This window comes from Halichoerus grypus, chromosome 7 (genome assembly GCF_964656455.1).
Source record: "Halichoerus grypus chromosome 7, mHalGry1.hap1.1, whole genome shotgun sequence".
Taxonomy (NCBI): Eukaryota; Metazoa; Chordata; class Mammalia; order Carnivora; family Phocidae; genus Halichoerus; species Halichoerus grypus.
This window is the reverse complement of record NC_135718.1, coordinates 135173371-135200482: the sequence shown is the minus strand read 5'-3', so window position 1 is coordinate 135200482 and position 27112 is coordinate 135173371. Positions and strand designations below refer to the sequence as shown.

The window sequence follows — 27112 nt, the reverse complement described above, 5'->3', positions numbered from 1 at the left end:
AGAAAGGTCCGGACTGCAATTCTGTTTTACTGTTTCTTTTCTGTTTTTCTGCAAACTTGTCAAATTTTTCTCAACCTCCTGGCCTTTTTCTTTGCAGTTTTGTTTGTCTCGATCATTCTCCCTCTTGCTCTTAATAAGACTGGCGCCTCATAATTCAGTTCCACTTCACAGTCCTTTTATATATTTCTTGATGGCCCTTTACTAGGTCTTCCTTGGTCAATCAGGATCTCATACAGTGTTTTTTCTCTCTATAAACATGGCATCATTATCTCCTCAGTGCCCAGGCCAGGATTTTAGGCATCATCCTTGCCACCTATTTCCCTTTCCCTCACCTCCAATATCTAGGCATCATGAGGGCCTGTTAACTTACTTCCTAACATCTCTGGAATTCTTTATCTCCATATCACTACCATACTCTGCTCCAAATTATTTTTATATCTTCATTGGATTGTGCAGTAGTCTCATAATTGTTCTCCTGTCACTCATACATCTCTTCAGTATGTTCTTCACGTTGTAGCCAGTGTGCTTCAAAAACAGTTAAGATAGAGGCCGTTAGACATGACCTAGCCTCAGCTTTTTTTTTTTTTTTTTTCCAAATACTGCTGTATTTTCAATGGTTTTCTTTTACTCTTGGGATGAAAAATCATAATTCTTAATATATGCTGTAAGTCTTCATGTGGTTTTACCTGTCCCCCCCCCCCACTCCTCCTTTTTTTAACCTTTCTAGCATCAGCCGTTAATAATCTTTCTCTTTATTTTTGTCTTTGTTTTTTCCATCCTTAGGGCCATTGTACCTGTTGTTCCTTCTTCCTTGAATTGTTCCCTCTTTGCCTGATTAACATCTAATACCTCTTAGACATTAGCTTTAACATTTCCTCACAGAAGGCTCTCTGACCCTGGGCAACACAGATTAGGTCAGATCCCCTGTTACATACTTGTGAAGCATTGTGTATTTTTCCTGAATGACAGATATCACAGTTGTCTTTTCATTTTTATGAAGATTTGATAAATGGATTTTTTTTGTCAAAGGAGTATTATCTCAACAACTTAATGATTTTTGTCCATCGTTTCATCTACAGCTTATGATTCAGTACCTAGGCTATCAAGTAAGTGAACAGACTTACAGATGTTTCTTCAACTCTGAAGAGGACTGGGCTCAAGAATTTTATTAGCCTAATGTTGAAGTTCTAGAATTTTAACGTGGTCAAACTGGTCTGTTTGGGAAATCATGCCCAGCAATTTCATTTGTATTGAATTTGTTATTGAGGAAAGTTAAACCTCACTTCTTGATCTTCTTAGGCATCATAATCCCTGGTTAGAAATGCACTGATATGCAGTCCTTTAAAACATGTGGCTTTTGGTAAACTTGATCATCAGCACTTTCACCATTGCTTCTCTGTTTATGATTAAGTTTTTTTATATGATTAAGTTTTAATAGGCAGTTTGTAAATTCATTTCTATATAGTCCAAGATGATTGAGAGGGATTTAAAGTTTGTATAACTGTTTATAGTTATTTCTAGGATACTCGTACTTTCTTTTTGTATCGATTTGTATTGAAATCAGTGAATGAGTCTTATCACTATAGAGAAAAATTGATTTGCTACCTTAAAAAGGTTTCCTTTCAAGTAAAATAAAAATGCTGTAAGCCAAAAAGGTGAGTTTGTTTTACTGAGTCAGATTTCAACTCACTGTTTCTAGTCTAGGATTGTTGTTGTTGTTTATTGCCTTTAAAATTAATCTTGAGGAAGAAAGAGGTAATTTATAGAATAAAGTAGAAGGCACAAATGGGATCAGAAGATTGGGCAGAGAGATTATTAGCAAGGAGGAGACCCATTTATGGATCTTATAGCTGGCCAAGGATTTTAGGTATTTTGGTCTTTATCCTAAGAACATTGGGAAGCCTTTGAAGCACTGGAATGATGTGAATAGCTTTTTGTTTTGAAAGTACCATTCTGGCTGTAGAATGGGAAACAGATTGCATGAATGTGAGGAAGCCAGTTGTGAAGTATTGCAGGGTCAAGTGAGAGATACTCATTTGAACTACTAGAGGAGTAAGATGAAGAAGAGTGGATGGATTCCATTAGGAATCCAGGTTTTGGGGATAGATCGATAATGGTGATAACAAGAGAAGGAAGTGGCAAGGGTGACTCTTGGTATTCTCATGTGGCCACTGACTGGGGATAGACATTAACTGAGATAATGATGAAAAGGTATTAAATTTAGAGGTGAGAGAAGATAACTTCAGTTTAAACATACTGTTAAATGTAGGTGTACTTATAGACACTCAGATCATGTAAATAGTTTAAATTTGGGATTATTGCTTATGAAGTTTGATTTAAAAATTCATTTTATTTTTGTAAAAATTATATTAATTTTACGCAGCTGTTAATTTTCTGTCTTCAGGGTAGAGGAGTCATTTATTTTTTCTCTCAAATAAACCTACCAGGAAGAATGTTGTAGCTGTTTTTTGTTTGTTTTTTGTTTTTGTTTGTTTTTTACCTTGTCAGGAGACAGATTTTTGATAAAGGAATACAACTTTAAATAGCAAATTTGAAATGGTATAGTTCTGTCCTCCCTGTTCATTAGTTTCTAAGGTCAGACGACGTTTTACAGTGTATCAGGCTCAGGCAGTCAGTTTTTGTGGTTACTTTCCAGATGTGTTGGCTCTCCTTCATGGTGGTATGACTTTAGGAAACGAAGTCCCAAACCCTGTTTCCCTGACCTCTCCTCAGTAATAAGGTATTTATAGCAACATAGTCTCAGTTGTATTTTTTAAAGATTTACTTATTTTAGAAAGGGGCAGAGGGGCAGAGGGAGAGGAAGAGAGAATTCTCAAGCAGACTCCCTGCTGAGAGCAGAGCCTGATGCAGGGCTTAATCCCAGGACCCTGAGATCATGACCTGAACTGAAATCAAGAGTCGGACACTTAACTGAGCCCCCCCCCCCCGCACCCCTCAGCTCGCTTTCTTTAACGGAGAAGTTGTTCTTGTACCCCTTTGCATTCCTGACTTGTTCAGGTGGCAGAACACAAAGAGGGCATGGTCTTACAGAGGAGCATTATGGGATCATCATAGGAGCTAAGAACAATTTTATTACTTCAAAATTTGCTGGTGGTAGGGTTTCTGTCAGTTAGGATTCTTTGGTTACAAGCAAAAATTGAGTCTAATTGTAGCAAAGAAAAAAAGTATTGTAAAATTATGGGCAAGCTCATAAAATCAGAGAACCAAGTGGTAGAAGAAATAGGAACCATAGCAGCTCTGGGAATCTGGGTAACAAGAATTAATGGATAATTTCTTCAGGGTACTGAAGTTTAAGTGAGTTAGATACAATCATTTTCTCTGTGTGTGGGTGCATGCCTGAGTGTGTGTGTGTGTGTTTGTTTCCCTCAGGATTCAAATTACTAGAAGAGAGGGTCTTTGATATCTTAGCTTGACCAGTGCAAGGGAGGCTACCTTGATTGAAAGTCTTCCTAGAACTTTCTGAATTGAAGGTGGAAGGTTTCCATAGGAAATCTGCCATTACTGGGAATTTTCTAGAATTTTTTAAAGATCATGATTCTTTTTTTAGGCATATACCATCTTCACTGGATGGAACTCAAGTTTTCTATGGGAGTAGAGTTTAAGAATAACTGTACACAGTAGTAACTCAAATCTGATATTCTCAGTTATAATCTTTTTCTTTTTAATGCTTAATAAGCAGTTCCTCTTTAGTCTATGCTCTGTGCTTTACATCCATCCTAAGCCAGAGCTATTGTAAGCTTGGTACTTCTAAAGATGGTTCTCTATTTTCCCCTTATTGAGGCATAATGGTTATCCAGATCTGAGTCTGTTGTTTTTTCTTTTCTAATGCTCAGAGTTCCCCATAATTCTCTCACTCATTCTCTTCCCACCTCCCCCCACCAAATGTATATGTGTATGTGTGTGTGTGTGTGTGTGTGTGTGTGTGTGTGTGTGTCTGTGTTGAAAACCAACCTGTATTCATTATTTGCTTTTACCCTTTTTATGGTGATATCTTTGAGAATAATCTTTGTTCTTTTTCCATAAGTTTGCTTTTCCACACCTATTCTAGTGAAGATGTGTATAAACACAGGTTTATATGGATAATCAGTAGAAAGAAAGAATTTTCTTAAACAGTTCAGTTCATAGCATTTCCTAATCATATTAGCATAATTTCTTGTTTGCTTTATCTGATATTTCAATAAAAATTTCAGAGTAACAATACTAATATTACTGTTTACCATCAAGTAGTTGGATACAATTATTTTTTCCTTAGACTGTATCCCACTAGGGATATATAGTCCCAATATGTTGTAGTGTACCTTGGTTTATTTAACCAGGCTCATATGGATTGACATTTAGGTTGTTTTCTGTCCTCTGCTATTACAAATCATGCCTCAGTGATGTGTTTTATGCTTGCTTTACCTCATATTGTTATCACTGTGTTTTGGGAAGAGATTCCTAGGCGTAGAATTGGTAAGCAAAGGGTAAATGCTTCTGTACTTTTGCAGGATGTTAACCAAATTCTCCCCCATTAGGAGTTGTACCATTTACTAGTTTCCACGAGTATGTGTGAATGTGCCTATTGCCCTACAGGTCTATCAAAAGAAATAATGTCAGGCTTAACTTTTTGTTAATTTGATAGGTGAGTAATGGTTTCTTAGTGGTTTTTGTATGCATTCCCAATAATATGATGATGATTAAGGGTCATATCATTTCTTTCTCTGTAAACTAATATTTCCCCCCATTTTTCTGTCAGAATGTTGGTCTTTTCCACCTCCTTTTTCGATCTCTGTATCTTTTCAATATATTGAGTATATTAAACTTTTATAGGTTGCAACTATCTTTTCTCAGATTGTCCTTTGTCTTCTGATTTTGTTGATGTTTTTATTGCCATGCAAGAATTTCTTTCAAAAATCTTTTGTAATCACATTTATAAATCTCTTACTGCTTCTGGGTTTTGTCGTATTTAGGAAAGTTAACTCTTCTCCCAAATTATAAAGGAATTCACTTTTTTTCCCCCTATAGAACTGGTTTGTTTCATTATTTATGTTTAGATCTTTGATCTGGTTGGAAATTATTCTAACATATGGTTGAAGAACAGATCTGATTCTTTTTTCTTATAACTGTTCAAGTACCCAAACATCATTTATTAAAGTTAGACCATACCTTATCAGGTTATCATCATAGTGTCTGTACCCAGCAGAGTGTAGGCTCTCAAAAAATGTTTGAATAATTGAAAGAAGTACTCAGAGATCTTCTAGTCAGTCATTTTATTAAAAATTTGATTATCATCTATACTTCTAAAAAGTTCTTTAAAAATGTTTAAAATTTATTAGAGTAATTTCAGTGAACATGTGCTAATAACGCAAGATACAGTACAAACTTTGATATGATGCTCATTAGCTTGTTAATGACTATTTTTCATTAATTTTAAACCTGGAAAGATTAAAAAGTACAGAAAAATAGGAAGAAGAAAATACCCATTTTTCCATTTTCCAGAAATCACATTTATTTTTTAACATTTTCTGGGGTTTTTTAGGGGGGTGGGGAAGATGTGTATTGTGGAATATGAGCCATACTACATTTTTTTTTTTTTTTTAAGATTTTATTTATTTATTTGACAGAGAGATAGAAGGCAAGGGGGAACGGGAGGCAGAGGGAGAAGCAGACCCCCCGCAGAACAGGACTCGATCCCAGGACTCTGGGATCATGACCTGAGCCAAAGGCAGACAATCAACAGACTAAGCCACCCAGGCGCCCATTACTACATTGTTTTGTTTTGGTTTTTTTGCTTAATAAAGTAGATGAGTGTTTTTCTATTAGTCTTTGAATTCAAGTTTTGAATGACTATGATATTCCATTATATAACTACCACAGTTTGTTTAATAGCTATTTTGGAAATTTTAAAGTTTTTTTCCATGATGGGTTATGGCCTTATAATAGATTTTTAATTGTGGACTAATGGCTCAAAAGGTCTTGGGTTTTTTGTTTTTTTGGGTTTTGGGAGTTTTTTTTGGTTAAAAATTTTTAAGTTGCTTTTCAGAAAGTCTGTACCAATTTACACTGCCTCTGGTGGGGGACTTTCTCATTTTCATTACCTGCATAGACTATTACTTTAAAAAATATCTATCTTCCAGTTTAATAAAGATGGGACCTAGTTTCTAAGTGTGTTTATATGACTACTGGTGAGGCTGAATATGTTTTACTTAATGGATGATTTCTTTGTGATTTATTTGTGGCTTATGGTCAGAAATCTTTTGGAATATTGGTATTTTCTTGTAAGAGTTCTTTATATATCAAAACTATTTTCTTGTAAGAGTTCTTTTTATATCAGGACTCTTGTACTACTGTCGGTTATTGTAAATATTTTCTCAATTTATAATAAAGTTTGCCTTTTGTCTTTTAATTTTGTTTATGGCAAAAGCTAATTTTATGTAGAGGGTAGTATTGTTTATCTTTTTCTGCCTTGATTTCTTTCTCTCTGCGTTTGAGTTCTTTTTTATTCTTTGATCAAAAAAAATTATCCCTATAGTTTCTCATTAAAATGCTTAACAATATCTGGCATGTGGTAGGTTTGTTAAGTATTAGTACAGTATATATTGTACTTACTTTGCTCCACCTGGAATTTATTTTTGTAATAGTATAGGACTTGACTTGAATCTTAAGTGTTAAATCCTACACATCAACCAGATTCTCTATTTAATAATGGGGGAATATTAAATTCTAATATGTTCATGATGTCAGGTTAGTATAAATGTTAGGATCTCTTTCAGGTCTAATTTTTTTTCTTGATTTAACTACCTAATTATTATGCCAGTATAAACCAAAATCATTGTTGCTTTATAGTAAATTCTTCATGATCTAGCTACCGATAACCTTTTTTTCATATTAACTTTATAAACATATCATGATCTCCATCCACACACACTAAAAACTTTAAAAAATATTCATTAAGATTTGATTGGGCTTATACTGACCCTGTATATACCCTAATATACCATTTTTTCCCCTGGAATATTTAGAAAATGTAGCTGAAGAAAACATGTTAATTGGTGAAGAATGGCCATTTTTAAAAGTAGGTATTCTTGTTAACTAAAAAAAAATGGTCTGTTCTAACATTGTCAGAATTTTTATCTCTCTCAGTAAAAGTTTAGTTTTCTCCATAGAATTCCTTACTTGTGATCATTCCTTATTTTTAAATTGTTGCCTTTGTGAATTAATTTTTTACCATTTGTATTGTATAGTTGCTTATGTATTATATATATTACATATTTTATAGTATATATGTATTATGTGTAAAACTCTTGGATTACTATTTTAATCTTGTTTTTGACTGATTATCTGCGTTCCTTTTATTCTTTGAGTTGATCTGTTGAGTAAACATATGTATTTTTCTATTTTCTGTAGTTATATTTCAGTTTAAGAATCATTGAGGTAGTTTTCAATGAAAAAAAAAAAACATTGACCCTGTTTTCAAGTGAACTTTGTCATGGAATCTTTTCATATAAAACATGAAAGTGCAGTTGTATTAAAGTGAGGGCAGGAGAACTAGAACTAGAACTAGAACACTGCTCTCCTGGTTTTACTAATTATTACTGAGACACCTGAGGAAATTAGTTTGAAAACTATTGCTAAACCATAAAACAATGTCTAGTTATGGGTTCATTGAACATTTTTATTTCTATTCTTAATTTTGTCTGATAAGTAGATTTGGCTATGGCTTATAGTAATTTCTTCTAGTTTTAATTTTCTGATAGTATTTATTTTTTAACTCATAAGTGGAAGCAGTTTTATTAAATTCCTTTAAATAAATTTATTGTGTTTATAATGTCTTTTCATTAACTTGTTTCAAACCTTCGGTATGTTAGAAAATTCTCATTGCCATCAGAATCTCATGTTAATTCTGTTATCTATATTCTAATATGTGTTTTTAATAGCATTTTAGTTATGACAAATACCCTTAGTTTTATTCTGTTGTATAAATTTGTATTTTAAACATTTATTTAAAAACTCATAAAAGCATGAATTCAGTATTTTGCATATAATGTTAGTTTTCTGTTTAATATTTTTTTATGATCTTGACCTGTTTTTTTCAGTTTTTAGGATATTGACGAAAGTGAGATATTCACATTTAGAATCTGTAGGATTCAGTTGGAAGTTGAAATAATTAAGATTAATAAACAGAGGCAATTACTTTAGCTCCAGTTGTCCTTTAGCTCAGACATTTGCTCTGGTAAAGGGAGAGAAAACAATTCCTACAGATACAGAAGTGTTTTTCTTCCTTTTCTGATATATTGTATCTTGAAAGTAGTAAGATTTATAGTTATATCATGCTTAGAGGAGGGTGTGTTTGTGTGTGTCGATGAAGTGCAGGACAGGTTTCTTCCTAAAACTCAGAATGTCACTTTTTAGTATTTGTGTGCATTATCTGTCTTCTGAGAGTAATGTTTGAGTGATAAAGTGATATTCTGTGAGGTATATTAGAAATGTATACATAGTAGCAGTATTCTTTCGTCTTCTTAAACCTATGCTAATTTAACAGTGAAATTTTGTAGTTGAGCAGTAAAAAATGGAAAAACAAACCCCAAATCTAAAATCAGCTAGAAGGATTTTACCAACTCATCCCAAAACAATAGGTGACTAACCAGTAGAGTGAATAAATAGTGTTACTTTTGTTTGTTAGAAACGGTCCAGTTGTGCTTCAGATAGCCACTTTTTAAAAAATTTCTAACTGCAACATGCCTATTGTTTACAGATGTATCTCCGTGCCCAAAGAAGCAAGAGATAAGCAGTAATGCTTAGAGTTTTCTAAGGTTTTGCCCACCAGATATAAACAGTTAAAATGGAGAAGAAAAATAACAGGGGGATCAGATTTCCTCTCTTTTCCCTTCTCTTTATTTGCACCTAACATCAGGTGCCCCTCCAGTGTTAGAAAATGGTTATGAAGCCTACCTTGGCAAAAGATGAAGAATAATCAGAGAATAGTAGAGTAGAGGACAGGCCATTTTTGCTTAGCTCTTTAGACCTTACAGCAGGTGTCATATGTGAAATATATAGCAGAATAACATAGTGGTTGAGATCATGGTCTTAAAGATGGAACTCTTTTCCATCTGCTTTTTTACTAGCTGTGTGATCTTAGCTATTTAACTTCTTGCATGAGTCTTCCTTTCCCATCTCTTAGTGTTATTTGTAAGGATTCTATGAGATCATGTATGTAAAGTGTTTAGTACCAGGCATATAGTGTATGCTCTATCAGTAAATAGTTCCTGCTGCCCTTCTTGCTAGTATTTTTATAGGGGTTTTGGTTAATAGATGTTAGTAAGATTCCAGTTGAGATTATATGATTCTGCTGTATACTAAGAGGTGAGAAATTTAAATTATTTGCTTGAATTAGAATTTCATCACCTATAATCTTGATCAAAACAAACTAGTGTAACTATTGAAAGTTTTGGTATTTTTATCCCTTAAAATATTTATTAACACTTTGAGCATAAAGATTATAGTTGTTGTTCCTGAATTTTTTTCTTTGACCAAATGCAGTGCAAATATAATTTAAAATTATATCTTCATGTGTAATAAAAAAAATTACATAGTACTGGGCATGAATAAGGCACAGTTAATACTTGGTGAGGTGTTGAAATATCATAATATAAAAATTCATATTTTCTGAAGAATTAATCTTGCATACTGAGAGTGGAGGGACAAAAATAAATTAATAAAACATTTATTTTAGGGCGCCTGGGTGGCTCAGTCGTTAAGCATCTGCCTTCAGGTCAGGTCATGATCCCAGGGTTCTGGGATCGAGCCCTGCATCAGGCTCCCTGCTCCGCAGGAAGCCTGCTTCTCCCTCCCCCACTCCCCCTGCTTGTGTTCCCTCTCTTGCTGTGTCTTTCTCTGTCAAATAAATAAATAAAATCTTTAAAAAAAATTTATTTTAAAATAAAGATTTTCAGCAGTAGTAGGAAACTTTACTTGATCCAGTGTTCTTTGAGAACACAGTGTTATCAGCTTACTATCAGTTCTTAAAGTATTCTCAGGGATATTGAAATGATTTGAAATTGATGTCTGAGCTGGGAGAAACTTAGTTATCTGTTAAGAATTCTGTTTTTCGTAAGTCTGCTTTTTAAACTTGAATTTTTCCAGAAGGAAAATACTATCTTTTAAATATCCTACACTGTAATAATAATTTAGGCAGGTAGTGCTTGGATTATGTTTCTGGGTGCATACCTGTACACACATAAACCCCCCTCCTTTTTTTTCTAACTTCTTAAGTGTAAATGAATTACTCTACATTGAAGGAAGAATTACTTTTATCTCTCATCAGCCTTATCTAATTTGGTATTATCCTCTTATGTGTGATTATTTAATAACTGGCATTTAGTAATTTTAGTCTTTTTATAATCATATAGAATAAATTAAGTGAAAAATGAACTTAACCAAGAGCTGGGGGTGTTATATAGCTTGGCTTTCAAAATTACTCTATGTATTCTAGAATACTTAGATTACTAAACTGAAAATGGGAGATAAATTCAATATAAATAGAATTCATCATACTAAATAAGTACTTAGTTTCTGTGATTCTGAACTTTAACAATTATAAGAATTCTGTTTTGGTACAATTTCTCTTCAGAATAGAATCAAGGATAAAAATGGTTGTCATTAGAATTAGGATAAATAATATCTTCATTAGATTAAGTTTTACATACTTTTATGAAATAAAAACACTTAAACTTAGCAGGTTACTATTTCTTGATTTTAAAATTTGTAATGGAGCCAAACAAAATTACTGTGAAAATATTTGTACTCTAACACTCAGTAAAGATTTTTTTGTTTACCTTTTTTTTTTATTAAAAACTTGGTAAAAGTGCATTGTATACATTGTCATCCTAGAATCAAGTGTTCATCAAACATTTATGACTTTCCCCCATCCCTCCCAAAAAAGGTTTGAAATTGGTGACGCAGAATAGTTGTCATCTACCAAATTAAAAACTGCAGGTTTGTAAACTTGGCACTCTGAGAAAGAAATAGGTGCCATAAAATGATTAAGTATTGGCATGAGTACACCTGCTGTCAGGAAATAAACTTCCCATATGTTGCAGTTTGGCAGACATGCATCTTAAAAATGTATTGAATGAAACTGCTGCTGCACTCTTTATCCTGTATCTTTTTTCAACAGTACATTTCTCTTTTTGCCTGTAATTACTTTTGCTTCCGTTAGAGGAATGTGATATATTTTTACAGATATCCTTGAAGTTAAGTGGTAGTACTCCTTAAGAGTGCAGTAACTGATCTAGTAACTCATTGAAATACTAGCTTGGCCCTTAACACCAACGAGGAAACAAACTATTTTGAAACATTTACTTTTTTTTCTTATAAAAACTTGAGCCTGAGACACATTGATTTTTCACATTTTATCACATCATGTCAAAATAATTTCCCCCGATATATGTACTAATATAAGAAAATGAATATCCCAGTTGTTTTTAAAAGGTAAATACTTAGGTGAGAATTGCACTGATGAAACAGCTGAACTTTATAAATGTGTTTATGGACTAATTCAACTAAATCTTATTGCATGGAATATAGTTTCAGAACCCTAGAATAGTCAGGTCAGAAAATTTGTCCTTTGCACAATTACAAAGTTTCCTTAAGATTGACAGTAATGTTTTATTTACATTTAATTATATGTTAAAATGAAAAACTGATTCTAAAATGAAGGCTCTTTTGACTGTCTCCATTTCTTAAATTAAAATTTATGTGGAAGATATATGCAAGTACATCTTATTGGCCCCTAACATAAGCCTTGAACCATTGATGTATGCATGCTTGTTATTGCATGTTAATACACAGAATCCCCTTATACAGTTTTTTTTTAATAGATTCTTTTGGGATACCTTTTTGTTACATAATGTTGTATTTTTAATTACCTTCAGAAATTAAAAAAATAATTTTTGAATTCCTTTATGTGATGAGTTTTAACTAAAACTTGTCCTATGGATGTAATCAGTTTTAACTATACATGCTTTTAGCAATATTTTACAGATTGCACATTTGAAAAAGAAATTGTCTGCTCTAGTGTAATTTACGGTGGCGATACCTGCCTGCCTTTTCTTTTGCTGCGTTGGCACAAGCATTGTGCTTATTTTGTTGTAAATGGTTCCAGTATTTTATCAGTTCACTAGGCTGGAACTGATGAGAGGTAATTAGGTGGCTGTATTTACAGCTCGAGTAAGAAACTCGCCAGTGATTGAACACAAACTCATTGGGAGGGGGCACAGGATCAATTCTCAGCTTGGCAAGACAGATCCCTACATATACATCTTCTAAGTGCAAACGACGGATACTTAAAGAAACTTTAAATATCTTCTCTGCCAGATCTCCAGAAAAAACATAACCAGTCCCAGAACAAAAGACAGGGTAGCGTTCACTTGGGTAGAGGTCTGGTGGCATGTACCACTTGCTATCTTTGTTCCGATTGGGTGCATATCCTCTCATTAGGTAACCAGTAAAATAGTTATGTCTGGGAGGCAGGTCTGGCTTCAGTAACTTATGTATTAAATATTCAGTGTTGACAAACATGTCACTGTCAGTTTTCATAACATATGGAATATGTGGACAGTATGTTGCAACCCAGTTCATGCCCATAAGTGTTTTAATTGTCAAATTGTAGTATGTATCTAAATATTCCTGTTGAATTATATCATGATATTGTCTGCTTTCTTCCAGTATTGCACGTTGAAGGTAGCCATTTAACTTAATATTTACGCCCAACAAAAAAATTCGTGTGATTTGGATACCAGGTGCTAGACTTTCATTGCCCCACGTTTGCCGAATAGCTCTTCTAGCTTCTACTTGTCCAGGTTCTGCAGCTATTAGCAGTATTAAAAAAGGGCTTTTCTCCTGGCATTTTTCAGGTTCATTGATAATATATCTGAAATGGTAAGAATTTGGATGTCCGATACCTTTTTCATTGTAAATACTTCCATTGGCACTAAGGGTGTTCTCCAGCCCTGTAACTCCTTGTGGCGACAGGTCTGTGTTATTGGAGTTAGTTGCTGTTTGAGGCCTCAGAGTTTGAGGGACTGTTTCTTTCCAAATGTTCCGGAGAGAGCTGTGGTTTGTCTCACTTTTTGTAGAACGAAATCCTCGGAAAGTATATGTCACGGGGTTTTCTTTAAATCCAGCTCTGCCTGGCAGCCAGTCATGATGATTGAAAAATAAAAACATAGCAAACAGAAACACTAGAGAAAGTACACCAATAAGATGGGTACGGAACAGAGACCTCTTGGCATTCCAGCTCATCTTTGCAAAGCAGCAGTGTCTTCTCCTCCACTGAAGCATGTTGTAAATATCCAGTAACGGGATACGAGATAACTACTGATGGCTGAAAATGTTTCCTTCTCCCAAATCGCGGTACTATTCTTTGGTAATCATTTTTTAAATCAGCCACGTTGTCTCCCATGCAGTCATTCTATAAAGATGAAACATAAAAATTTATAAAATGCTAAATATTTACAGAACTGCCTGAAAAGAGACTTTGGATGTTAATAATATTAGGGCAAATAGGAATTTTTTAAGTTGTGAAAATATGATAACCGAGGAATGAGTTTATAATTTGTTTACCCTTGGTAACATAACATCACTGAGAACAGGATGAACACTTCAAAGAGAGAAGTGATGGATTAATTTTCTTCCAGTTATTTCATTGTCTAGGTAGCTCTGGTCATTTGTACTTTTGACATGAGTTAAAGATTTAGAAGTTGTATGCATGTAGAAGAGAAGAATGTTACTAGATTCCTGAGAGAGGCCATGTAAGAAGGCCTGAGAGCAGATGGAAAATTTATTGGCATTAATTAAAATTGATTTGACATACCATTGGTGTTATGGTGCACAGTCAGCGGCCTTTTTTGTAAAATGGTCATGTATCAGTTGTGGGACAGACGGTGCAAGGTTGATTATGGCAGAGTTCTGTTAGTCACAGTACACTGCTTGGCATGTTTCCATTGGCCCCTACTGTGTTGAGAAAGTCAATGAGAAGATGCACCTGTCAAAATTAATTTTCAGGGTCCAGTAACTTCAGTACAGGATTTTAAGACAGTAATAAAAGACGAACATTTTCAAATACTTTCTGATTTTAACCTTCCACTTCAAAGATGAGGTATTCAGGAGATCATTGTCCTTACTTAGACTTAAGATTCATTTTGAAAATATAGCAATTATCTTTGGCCTTGGCAGAGCACTTATCACGTATCTCAGTTGAGTCTCCGTGTTAGAATTAAACAAAGAACTACTTTGAACAGTCCTTTCAGATTTCTTACAAAATATAGGCACTAGGTACTATCATATCCAGCTGTTTAAAATTTTAAATTTTACAAAATGCATTTTGAAAGGTTCTTGAATTTTGCTGTGTTCTACATTTGTGTGCAGAAAATTTGTTACATTTTTAGGACATCTGGCAGCATGATAGTTAGAACCCTAGATTTTTAAAAAGATTATGAGATGTCGGTATGGGAGGTTCATGATGCTACATATTAAAAACTGGTGGTGTTATCTTTGAACAAGATTTTTCAGTACATAGCACAAATTTGTTCATGTTTTTCAGTTCTTTGTTTTTCTGGATCAAGATGTGAGGGTAGAGGTGGGTAAAAGGAGCTGTAACTTGATTTCTATTTAAAGAGAAAAAACTTGAGAAGGGGACTGATAACTAATTTTAATTTTTTCAATTTTTTAATGAAAATTATTTCTTACACAAAAGAAAACTAGTCAATTAAATTTAATGTAGCGTTTATTTAAAAATCTGTGCATATATATCTATGTTTTGTATGATATTAAGAGATTCATGCTTAATACCAAATTTGCTTAGCCTTGACATGAAACTTAATTATCTTGGGGAAATGGTATTTACATGGAAGTTCTCATATAATTGAATAATTACAGGAAAATTCACATATATAGTATGAAGTACTTTGAAAATACTGATTGAAAGGGTTAGACATATATGAATGAAAGTACTATTCTAGCAGCAGCCACTAGGAGGAGCAAGTAGGTGGGAATTTGAACAAATTTCCAAAGTATAATAGTAAAGGCGCCAGCTTTTGATAATTTTGGTATCTGAAATTATGTAGTACTTTTAGAAGTTATGGTTCTCAAATGTAAAATATTGTTCAATCATTGTGTGAGATACAAACAGTGATTTTTTTTTTAAGTTCGGGGTTTTAAAAACATAGAACCTAGTTTGCTATTTATTAGAGTGTATTTACATAATCTTTAATTTCACATTACTATAGTAAAGACCAAGGCTGTTCACCGTACCAGCAAAATAGTTCTGCTGTGAACTAAACTGAAAATAAGCTGAGAGTTCTGATTTAGAAACTCACTTTTTTTTTTCCCTCCTGTATTTGTAAATAATTGGCCATTCTGTTTAGACCAGGAAACTCTTTCTAAGCTTTTATTTTCACATGAAATATTTGATAAATAGTAACGATTCTTCCACGCCATAAAGAAGCCAGTAGATATAAGGGTTATGTGTATAAATTTAAAAGAAACAAAAGTTGCTTTTTAAATTTATTTGGTCATCTATTTTAAACATTCTAAAACTAAGTTAAATATGTCACCTTTTTGTTGATATATGCTTGGTATCTGGTTGAAGTCCCATCATTTATGTCTTTTAAAAGTGTAAATTTGATGGTTTAAGAAACAGTAAATATAAGATCAGATTTTTGAATAGACAACTGAAGAAATGAATGAAGGTAAATATCATAGTAATAAATTGTGATATTTTATGAAAGCAGTATACCTGAAATGATATCTCTAAAGTATTTCCATGTTAGAGAAAACAGCATATTATTATATATTGTAATCTAGCATAAATACATAGTTTATGGTCCTATATGACTTTGTAGCACTAGGTGATGGAGATGCATCTTAATTTAAATTCATGACATTTGTATGTTTGTAAATATTAAACTTCCCAGGCTTTAAATTCATATATACTCAGTTGGTAATCTCCCATTGATAAATGAAGTGCATGTGTCTAGCTTTAAACATTTCTTTATTAGAAGTTTCTCAGGTATTCATCATAATTTTTCTGTTAAAAAGAAAGTAAAATTAAAGTAACTGTTCTTCCTTTTATTAAATGTTAAAATTATTCTCCAGTTACTGCCTGTTGTGTTTTAATTTTTAAAAAGTGGGAACATGACAAGAAAGTTAAAATATTGTGGCAATCTAAATAGTTTTGCACTTTTACATTTTCAGCATAGAAATACGTTTGATATAGCTCTTAGGGTTTTTTTCTGATAATATTTTCAAGTTACTAATGTGTATTTACATCTTATGAATTGAAGTTCATGGAGAGATTGTTAACTGTGAAATGTTCAGTTACTTCTCACATACTCGTTCTCTCTCACACACAGTTTTTATCATTTGGCTTTTAAAAGTGTTGATATCTTTAGTGTGTTGAACAGTCCTAGATTTTACTGGTGCTTGAATAAAAAAAAAATTCTGTGCTTTTTAGATATCTAGCTTATAAAAATGTTTAATTGGTGCTGTTAACACTGAGAGAAAAGGATCTAAGAGACCTGAGATTTTTCACAACTATATTTTTTTATGTAATACCATCTGATTTCATTCTATAGTGGAACAAAAATTCATGGTATTGGCAGTGAGAGTTGATGTTGAGATGTGATGATAATAGGGTCTGATAAACTTGTTTAGAATTTTAATTTTAGAATGGAATGCTTACATGTGCCTTTAAAATGTTTGCCTTTTGTGATTATTAAATAATAGGTTATTGAGTTGTGTTGTGAGATTGAGCAAATGTCAGGATCTGTGTATAGAACTGTAAAAAATTTTTGAATTTGAGTTCCTGAGCCATGAGTTGCTGTTCTAACTGTGATGGTTGTTTAAATAGTTTATTAGATTTATTTCTAACAGGCACACACATACCATGATGGTAGTTTGTTAGTACATATTAATATAGCCTAGAAGCGCAGTAGCTACATTTATATTTAATTTTTTGTCCTTGTATTGCTGTACATGAATATTTTTATATTAGATTATTTTCATACTCTGTTTTGAATTTCACTTTAAAAATTATCACCAAGAACAATCTTGTATTTGATTATTTGGAATCTGTCAGTTGCTTAAAATGAAAGCTCACTTTTTCAAGTAGGGGAATTTTTAGCAACTATTGATATTTCTTTGTTTAAAGTTGTATTCATGGACACTGTAATAACATGCCGCCTTATGTGATCCTATGCAAATGCTTTCCTTTTAGTATTCTTATAGCTCTGTAATAATATTTGTTGATACTCTCTTAGTTTGTGTTTGTTATCCTTATTTGGGGAGATGGATCTTGGAGGGAAGATTTCGTTAGTAAAAGCTGTTATATATTAATTTGTTTTAAAAGGACTTTGAAAAAAGCTCTTAATATTAAGATCATCTTTGATACTATTTAATATAATTTCACTGCATTGTCTCTTTTGATAGCCGCTTTTAAGAGATCACTTTAATTTACTAGATAAGAATTCATTTTGACCTATTTTGATAGAGGCTTGCTGTGTTTTCTTTAGAGGGCTACAGTTTTTTTCTTTTTAAGTTTAATTTCTCAGAGAATCCTCTAAGCACATCTTGTTATTATTTGCCTTTTCTCTCTTTTATACATCCATAATCCATAATTACTTCAAGCTACATATTTACTTGAATAAAGCAAAGACAGCTTTAACAATGACAGATTTTAAAATCATATATCTAGAAACCCTTTCATAGTTTCAAGGACGGTGAACTGGATGAACTTGTTTATCAGATATTAGTGCCTCCGGGGCTATGAAAAGGTAACAGACATTTAAATGAATATTACACACAAGATATCGACATACCTTCCTTGGTCAGGCCATTTATGTGGAGAGGATTATGCCCACTGAAAATACTTTTGGCACGCCATCACTTCAGCAAAAAAGATGCTATCGAACATGCGCACATCCCCCAATAGTCTGCCTCCTGCGATTGCTTTTCACAGTATCCAAAGTGTCCATCTGTCTGCTTGTCTTCGAGTTACCCTTCTTGTTCATATGGGTCCTAGTCATCTGAGATTTTTCCTTTCTTTCACTTTCTTTCTCGTTCTTTAAACAAAAGAGCCGTAGTTGTCCGCTCTATTGGAGCACTGTTGACTCTTGCCGACAGTTGATGCATTGAAGCTTTTTACATCTGCTGTTTTCCTGGCCGGACAATGCAGTGCTGTATTCTCTTCTCAGTATCCATATTTCTAGTAATAACACTGAGCTGCAATGTAAAGCAGCCAAAGCGAGAATGTAGTGCTTCGATTGTATTGGAATAGAATAGGATTTAACTCTCTTTTGCTGTTGCCTGGCAGCTGCAGGAAGGATTTTGAGCAGTTTTACTGGGGTTTTAGTCTATAATATGAAATCCACGGTTCCTCAGCTGCTGCACAGGCAGGCAGCAGTTTAAATGTGGGCTTGACAGATGCTCTCTCTGACAGAGCAGAATTTAACGTCACTGCTTGGCTGAATCCCACGTGATTGTTTGCATTCATTTTGACTAAAAACCTAAGGTAGGGTGAAGCTTAGAGATTTTGCTTCTGTGTGATAAATTATATATATTCAGTGTAAGTGTAGTGATGAGTGCATAATATGAAAACAGGATGATTATGAAATGGTTTTAATTTTATTTTTTCCTTCTTTTCTTTTCTTTTTTTTTTTTTTTTTTTTTTTTACTTTATGCTTAAGCACAGGCTTTCTAAATGTTTCAGTGTTAGATGTTGGCTTTCATGTTTCTTACATGATTTTAGGGGACCTAAGCAATAAGCTTTTATATGTAACTTGGTACAATTTAACCCCTTCAGTGCACTCCTTCCTTTGAAGTTTATTTTCTCAAATTGCTCCAATTTTACTAGTATCTAGATAAGACTCAGTCCATTTATTTTTTTATCTATAACTTAAATACCCCCCACCCCCAATTTTCTGGAGTTTATAAATCAGCTGGAGTGGATTACTTAATGACACCTGATAGGATACAGCTCACTTCTTTTTTGCTCTTAATGTGGTTTCTGATGTTCTTGAAGGCAGCAAAACTTTATTTTTAATCACCTTTTAATGTCAGCATTTATTTTTTATTTTTCCTTTTCTTTAAAATTAACATGTATGTTAGAATTCAACAAAATGATATAGTGGATATAGCTACTTGTACAGGATCTTCTTGGTGAATAAGGTTTTACTAATCATATTTACTTGTCCTAATATTTCAGGATTGTTTACTAACTTGCCTCCAAGCACATTTTTCAGTAAGCACTAGATATTCTGAAATATTTCTTTGTATGGTTAGTCTCCTGGGCACCTTGCTTTTTTTCTGCAGAATACTGGAGCATTGCCTTTTTTTTTTTTTTTTTCCTCCCCCTTAATAGCCTGAATTATCAGTTTTTCCTATGAGAGTTCAGGGACATTAACTCCTAAAAATGTATCGTTTTAGAACTTAAGCTATGAATTTGTAGTCATATATACGCTTTATCCCACCTGTCTTCCCTAATTAAATCTGTTACTTCAAATACAGGTTTACATTTTCTCTAATACTTTAAATTTTTTTGTCCTCGTGTTTTTTAGTGTAGCTGATAAAATACTTTTTGTACTTGGAGGAATCTGTGATTTTTTTTTTTTAAGGAGTTTATGTGACTTTCCCAGAAATGTTAGAAGGAATATTAAGAGTTTTATAAATGGGAAACCCAAGGTCTAGAGCTTTGGCTTTTCCTAGTTAAGTGTGAAGGAGAAAATTGGAAGCCAGTTTTTACTTAGTCTCTATGTCTACTCATACTTCATGCTCATTGCTTTTTTTAATATTAAAGGTAGGTAGCAGAGTAATGCTAAAGTGCTTACATAAAATAACGTATTTTACAGAAGTAGAGGTGGATTTTAGGAGATCAGTATTTATCAGTAATTCCTTACGTAGGATTTGATTATTGCAGCCAGCAACAGTGACTATTATTTACCCAAAATCAGATTGCATGCTAAGCCTACCTAAGCTGTAGTTAAATGACTTTTTTCTCTCATAATAATAGTTTTATTATCATACCCATTTTAAAGATGAGGAACCAGTGCTTAGAGTTGTAAATAATTATCCCAGATATCAGCTAACTGGTGATAAGAGAAGCAGGCTAGGAACCAAAGCAAGATTATCTAAGTCTTTATGCTCTGTTCTTAACCATTATACTAGGTAACACTGCTGGAGAAATTGTGGAAATTCTCTTTTTTTTTCCACTTTTTTTTTTTTTTAAGATTTTATTTATTTGACAGAGAGACATCAAGAGAGGGAACACAAGTAGGGGGAGTGGGAGAGGGAGAAGCAGACTTCCCGCTGAGCATGGAGCCCGATGCAGGGCTCCATCCCAGGACCCTGAGATCATGACCTGAGCCGAAGGCAGCCGCTTAACCGACTGAGCCACCCAGGTGCCCCAGTGGGAATTCTTTTATAGGACTGGCACAGCATACCCAGAATTCATTCATAGAATTATAAATGGATGTTTATATTTTCACTTTATTCACTTGTCAAACAAATACAAATTGGTCAACTACCGTGTGCCAGTATTTGTAGGTACGCACAGTTTATTAAATGTTAGGGGGACAGAGATGGTTTAGACACCTTCCCTACCCTTTCTCTAGGAAGGATAAAACTATTTTTTTTGCTAGTTCCTTTGATTTGACTCTTTTGGTGTCCCACTGGATTTATTAAAGATCTTGATTAAGAGAGCTCCGTCAGATAACCTGCTGGTTAATAGTTCCCCCAGTATTGGTTTGAGCCCCTGAATTTCCAGTGGACTGTTGTCTCAACTATGCTTGCTAGGGGATAAGGGTTAATACAGCAAAAGAGACTCCTAGAAACTGGTGAAAAGGTGCCTGTCTACTTAATCAGAATTTAAACTTTTAGGTACATGTGCCATTGGTTTCTTAAATTTAAATTAAGCTGGCTAAGAACTGTACATAAAGTACAGAAAAACAGAGCAGACACCAGATTAAAGTTCCTTTAGTGACTTTTTCTAGCAACCTGCATGTTTCCAGCCAAGAGAAACTGTAAAAATCTTACGACAGGCAAGCTTGTAGAAGTTCTTCCTTTAGTCTAGTTTCTTTTAACATCTGAATTCTATGGTTAAACTTTCTCAGTAAATGTGACAGATTTCTTTGTCAGACTCAGGAAGCTGGCAGCTGCTTTGTTAAGTTTTATAGTTATAAATGTCTTGTAATTTTTACTTGTATAGGTCTGCTTTTTAATCTTATAACACATCTCTGATGGGCAAAATAGGCTATCACTCTGTATTTTGGCCAGAACTGTCCAGGTTGGTTTTAGGATTTTCCTGGGCATGTCTGCATACAATAGCCCTCAGGGAGGCAGAATTTAAAGACAGGTTTTGAATAGCCACCTAATTCTTAGTTTCTGTTGAGTACAGAAGTAATAATTACTTTATTCATTTGGCTAGTAGTTTCTGAGTCATTATAACATGATGAATCAGGTTTAGATTTGCTCACTAATAATAAAGATAAGTTATTTCATGGAATTTACTACCTATATAAATTCAACTAAATGTCCTTGGTAAAAAGAATGAGGGAGAAAAGGGTGTAGGAGATAACACTTCAACCATGGCAGGCAATTCACTGAGAATGAGCAAATATCCTTGAATAATTTGAGAAGAGGAGACATGAATCTGGTTTTCCCTACATTGGTCTTCATTCCTGTTGGTGCTTTAATATGAGTAATTGGCCCCTAAATGCAAGCCATTTTTATTTCAGCCAGTGCTCACCTAAAGAACTAGTTATTTTTTCCAGTGCTGGAGAAAAATCTTAATGTTTTGGATCAGGTGTTATTTCCACCATAGTACTCTGAAAAATACCATTTGACATAGTTATTTAGAGACCAGCCTTAGTTTTAATTGAGATCAGTCAGCAGTTTTGCATAGAGTAATGTTTGCTTAGAGTTTATATCTTTTGACTTAAAATCAGATGAAATCTTTTTCAATATATAAATATATGGACAAATAGCACATTTTTGGCTGTTTAATATTAGTAAGTAGTTTTCTCTTTTTGAAGAAAAATTACTGTGTGTTCATTAAGAGTTTACAGTTTTCCTTTGAAATCAGTAGGTGATTTATGAACCAGTTTCTACCTTTCCTTGAATTTACAAAGCAGGCATTAGCCTGATTTCAAATTAGCAATCTCAGAATGACCACAAGTGTCAGTGTTTGCCTGCCTTATTTTTCTTCTTCAGTTTTCACCAACTTGTGCAGCAGATACTCACACTGTTTTAAGAATTTCTTTTGACATGAAAGCAGAGCTAAATTTAAGTGTCTCTTTCAGAACTAATTTTCAACACCCTTACCAGTTTTAATTCATACAAACTATTAATGATCCTAAGGGAAAATATAAGCATTAAAAATCAGCAGTAGTTTGTATTATGCTTGTATGTTCTTCAGTTTCTTAGGATTGTAGCTGTTTCAGTGTAGCATAAATCAACTAGACTCTTTCATTTGTTATTTGTCACACAGGGGATACTCTTGTTGAGAGCTTTGGTTCTCAGTGGGGGAAATGTTATTTTCTAGGAGGTGTTCTAGAAGTTTATGAGGGTATTTTTTGTTGACAAAATAATTGAAGGGCATTTAGTGAGTGAGGCCAGGGAAGGAGGTCTATAGTGGGTGGGGCAATTTTAAATGAACCTAATTAGAATACCAAGTATATTTTGTAAAGTTTTAACATGCACTGAATTTTCCTAGGTATATAACCACAATGTATATTGAAGAAGATTGTACTCAACTTTGTTCTGAACTTGGCCAGTAGTTCGCCATTTTGAAAAATCCTGTTGCCTGTGGCAGTCATGTTTGTAGTAATTGGCTTACCAATAGAGAGTATACCAGTCTGTGGACATTTGTAATTGTTACATTCACTGTGATTTTATGAATAGGTACTAGCTTTCGATTACTTCATTATGTCTTCTGGTATAATCATTTCTGAGGTTAATATTGAAATACTTGTGTTTATCGTAGTTTTTTTTTTTTTTTTTTTTTAAAGATTTATTTTGACAGAGAGAGAGAGAGCAGCGAGAGAGTGAACACAAGCAGGGGGAGTGGGAGAGGGAGAAGCAGGCTTCCCGCTGAGCAGAGAGCCCAGATGTGGGGCTCAATCCCAGGACCCTGGGATCGCGACCCGAGCCGAAGGCAGACGCTTAACGACTGAGCCACTCAGGCGCCCCGTAGATTTCTTTTAAAATTTCATTCTTGTATTTGTTAGGATATTGATTTCCTTTAAAAAAATTACATACATAGGTTGCTTATGTTACCTTTGCATTTCATTTCAGATTGTTAAAAGGGGTCAATGTAAAATATTTCTTACACACAGAAGACATTACTGAGTTTGATAAGGGTGTGAAGCCCACTAGGTCAGTATCTTTGAATAAGTTCTCAGGCACCTTACTCCCTACTCCTCAACACATTGATAGTATTTAAAAATTTAAACACTGTTAATTAATTACAAAGTATAACAAAACAATTTATAAATTCAGGTAGATATAATGGGTTGAAACTTAAAACTCTGCTAAAACTTTACAAAGAAGCATTTTCACATATAAATTATTAGTATCAGAAAATGCTTTTTATTTAATAGCTTTAATAGATAAGGAAAGAAAGGAAAAAGTTGGAAGTAAGTAAATAGAATGTTTTCCCCAAAGGGCTTTTTTGAGAAGAGCTGGGAGCATAAATATACTTGATTCTAAATTCATAGGAACTCTCTTTAGAATGATTATTTATGATCTCATTGGAAATAGGAACTTAAGTATAAAGAAACTTTGCAAAGCAGAAAAGAGGCAGGCAAAGGTTATAGGATTAGGAATGGGTAATGTTTGACTTTAGGGTTTGATTTTCTTCCCCTTCCCCAACTTCTTAAGAGGATGCCTAAGGGATTCACTTATATTCAACAAATACATTGAACATTTTTTATATGCAAGCTACAGAGGGATATGAGCTTTTGTCATTAGGTTCCTTTTATTCAAGAAATTGATAGACAGGATACATAGATCATTATATAGATAACAAAATAACTGGAAGAAAATGTTACATACTTATTTTTTTTCCCTTCAATTTCAAATTGTTTCTGTAATTCATTATGGTGTCACTCAGTTTCACTCTTTTGATACTTTTGTCTTCACAATTGTAGTTGGTTTGCATTACATTTTATTCTTAATTTTCATGCTTTTCAAGTATTTTTATTCCCTTCAAATAAATAACACGATGTCTCGGGGATAACACAGTTGTTGAGTTTTAGTGAACCAAAATTTTAAAAATGAAAATTTTTATATTTTTGTTGTACTCTCCATTTTCTTTTATCATTTTCCCGATTACTTACTAACATATTGAGTTTGTTTCTTTTCTATATCCTCGTAGTTGAATTTGAGTTTTTTTCTGTATTTCCTTTGTAACTTTTCACAGATTTTATATTGATTAATATTTATAATGTTCCAGAATATTTCATTTGACTCTGTGTGTGTTGGGGGTAAGGGCGGTCAAATAGTTAAATATATACAGGTCTGTGTTTATTTTAGCTTCCTCAATTTATTGAATTATATTAAATGGTAAAACATTGAATGTTTTCTTTTAAAGCTTACAAGATTGTTATTTTCTGTTCTTCCTCTATTGCCAGTACCTATAATTCTGTGATTCTCAGAACAATCAAATTTAGCTAATTCCAACCATGTACCCTTTGATAGAGGGAGATGGATGGGAGAATATTATGTTTTTATTCAGTGAAACAGAAGAGCAAATTTATATGGCTATACCATCTTTGAAGAAACCATACTGAATTATGTCCTTAAACTTAGTTAGTTGGACATTGGAGGTTGTACTGCAATGGCATTGTTCCTAGTGACAGGGTATTATTTACATTATAATAATGGACTTTTAGGGCAGAATTAGACCTTTCTAATCATCTAAAAATCTAGTTGTCTCATTTTGGAGGCAAGATAATCAAGACCCTGAGAGGTTGTGATTTTTCTCAGAGCTCCACTCTTTAATAAGTCCGAGCCAAAGCTAGAACCTGGGGTTCAAGACTTCTAAATCAAGTTTTTTTGCACTGATTTACACTGCCTCTGGATACATCAGTGTTTTTATTTTTAGTCCATGGACCCATAAGGTACACAAATGATCCCTTACCCCTGGCCCTCTGTCACTATAAAAAAAATCCTGCCAGATTTAAATGAGAAAGATTGTGCTTTTATTAAACCTCAGTGACACATATAAGAGAATTGCTCATTTGTGCCAGAAAGGTATGTGGGCATTATAGACTTTGGTATTAAAGGAGATCAATTTCTATGGTGGGTTTGTTTCTAATGTAGTTTTATAATTAAACATTTCATCTACATTTATGTGGATGTAATCTTTTAATCTGTAGATAAATAAAAAAGAATTTTGATATTTTCCCATTATGCACGAATACTCCTTTAAAGATTTTGTATTCTGTCTCACTCTCTTTTCCTCTCTTTTGATCCAAATTTTACTTGCTATATTTGTCTTAGTCTGGATTCTCCAGAGAAACAACCCATAGGAGGGAGGGAGGAAGGGAGGGAGGGACGGATGGATGGATGGATGGATGGATGGGTGGGTGGGTGGGTAAGGAGGAATTGGCACATGTGATTATGGAAACTGAAAAGTCCCAAGATTTGCAGTCAACAAGCTGGAGACCCAGGAGAGTTGATGGTACAGCTGAAGTCTAAGGCGGGCTCCAAAGGCAAGAGAGTATTGATGTCCCAACTTGACAACAGCCAGGCAGGAGTGAATTCTTTTTTACTGTGCCTTTTTTTTTTTTTTTTTTTTTTAACTGTGCCTTTTTATTCTGTTCTTTTCTTCAGTGGATTCAATGAGGCCCACCCACATTGGGGAGGGCAGTCTTGCTTTACTCAGTCTGTTGATTCAAATGTTAATCTTACCCAGAAACTTTCTCACAGACACATCCAGAATGATGTTTTAACCAAATTATCTGGGTACTCCATTGCCCAGTTAACACATAAAATTAACCTTCATAGTTAACCTTCTGAAAGGATTCTAGAGAATGATAAATGGAAAACTGGTATTTAGATTTTTAATCAGTGAATATCTTCTAATGCTATTCATGAGCACTTGTGTTCCAGTTTTGTCTGTGACTATAAAGAAAATAAGTATTTATTCTCAGGTCAAAGTTTTAATTCTATGAGTGGATTTGGGTAGGAATAGATTTTTATCTTTATTGAGATTAAAATATTTTCTTTAGTCTCTGCTCCTTTGATTTCAAGTAGCAGAAACTTGCTCAAGTCAGCGTAAGGAAGAAAAGGAAATACATTATAATGGTGTAGGAATCTTCTGCAGAACCCAGGACTGAGAAATATAAATTGGCCTTTAAAAAACGCAGTGAGACATTGGAAAACTGTCAGGAATCAAGGAAGCTTTTCTGTTTCTGTCTGGTGCCATATGATTACTTGTCACTTTTTCTGCATCTCTACACCAGCTCTCTGGTCCTTTGTACACCTAGTCCTCCTTAAAGCCAGCCTGCTACAGATAACTGTAGCTCACATTGCTGGGCATATCTCTCAGTATGGATTTCAAAACTCCAAAGAAGAGAAGATATGATTGGGTCAGCTTGTTCATGAGTTTATCCCTTGTGGGTATGGTCCAGCTCTGAAAAGGGGAAATAGGGTATTCTGTGAGTAGACATCCCTTGAAAAGGCTGCCATCATTTGTAATTAGACTGTGTTTATTTTTTTAAGCACATTTTGTGCTTTTTAAAAAAGATTTTTTATTGTTTATATATATATGATTCACCGTTTTAAGTGATAATTCAGTGGCATTAAGTATATCCATAACGTTGTGCAGCCATCACCACTCTGTATCTTCAGAATTTTTTCATCATTCCAAACTGAAACTCTGTACACATTAAATAGTTTCCTGTTGCCCTCTTCCCAGCCCCTGGCAACCACTATTCTACTTTCTATTTCTATGACTTTGACTCTTCCCAGGTACTTCATAGAAGTACAGTCGTACAGTATTTGTCTTTTTGTGTCTAGCCTACTTCATTTAGCGTAATGTTTTCAAGGTTCATCC

At 33.7% G+C, this 27112-nt stretch overlaps 2 protein-coding genes across 6 annotated transcripts in view; one reads left to right on the top strand and one right to left on the bottom strand.

Moving 5' to 3' along the window:
• CDC73 (cell division cycle 73) overlaps nucleotides 1-27112 on the top strand; it is a 123749-nt gene that overhangs the window by 45523 nt on the left and 51114 nt on the right. The gene's annotated exons all lie outside the window — the stretch shown is intronic.
• On the bottom strand, nucleotides 11019-18473 carry B3GALT2 (beta-1,3-galactosyltransferase 2). Of its 3 annotated transcripts, none has more exons than XM_036084187.2 (3): nucleotides 17877-18473; nucleotides 13874-14044; nucleotides 11019-13471 (listed from the first exon to the last, which is right to left on the bottom strand). In XM_036084187.2, the coding sequence occupies exon 3, from the start codon at nucleotides 13339-13341 to the stop codon at nucleotides 12073-12075; it is 1269 nt and encodes a 422-aa protein (XP_035940080.1). In that variant the 5' UTR covers nucleotides 13342-13471; nucleotides 13874-14044; nucleotides 17877-18473; the 3' UTR covers nucleotides 11019-12072. The 3 variants fall into 3 exon arrangements, with proteins under 3 accessions (XP_035940080.1, XP_035940081.1, XP_035940082.1); XM_036084188.2 differs by having other exon boundaries at nucleotides 13874-14013; XM_036084189.2 differs by lacking the exon at nucleotides 13874-14044.

Bases quoted from the DNA above. Each gene is read 5' to 3' on its own strand.
- B3GALT2 (XM_036084187.2), bottom strand. From the start codon at position 13,341: ATGCTTCAGTGGAGGAGAAGACACTGCTGCTTTGCAAAGATGAGCTGG.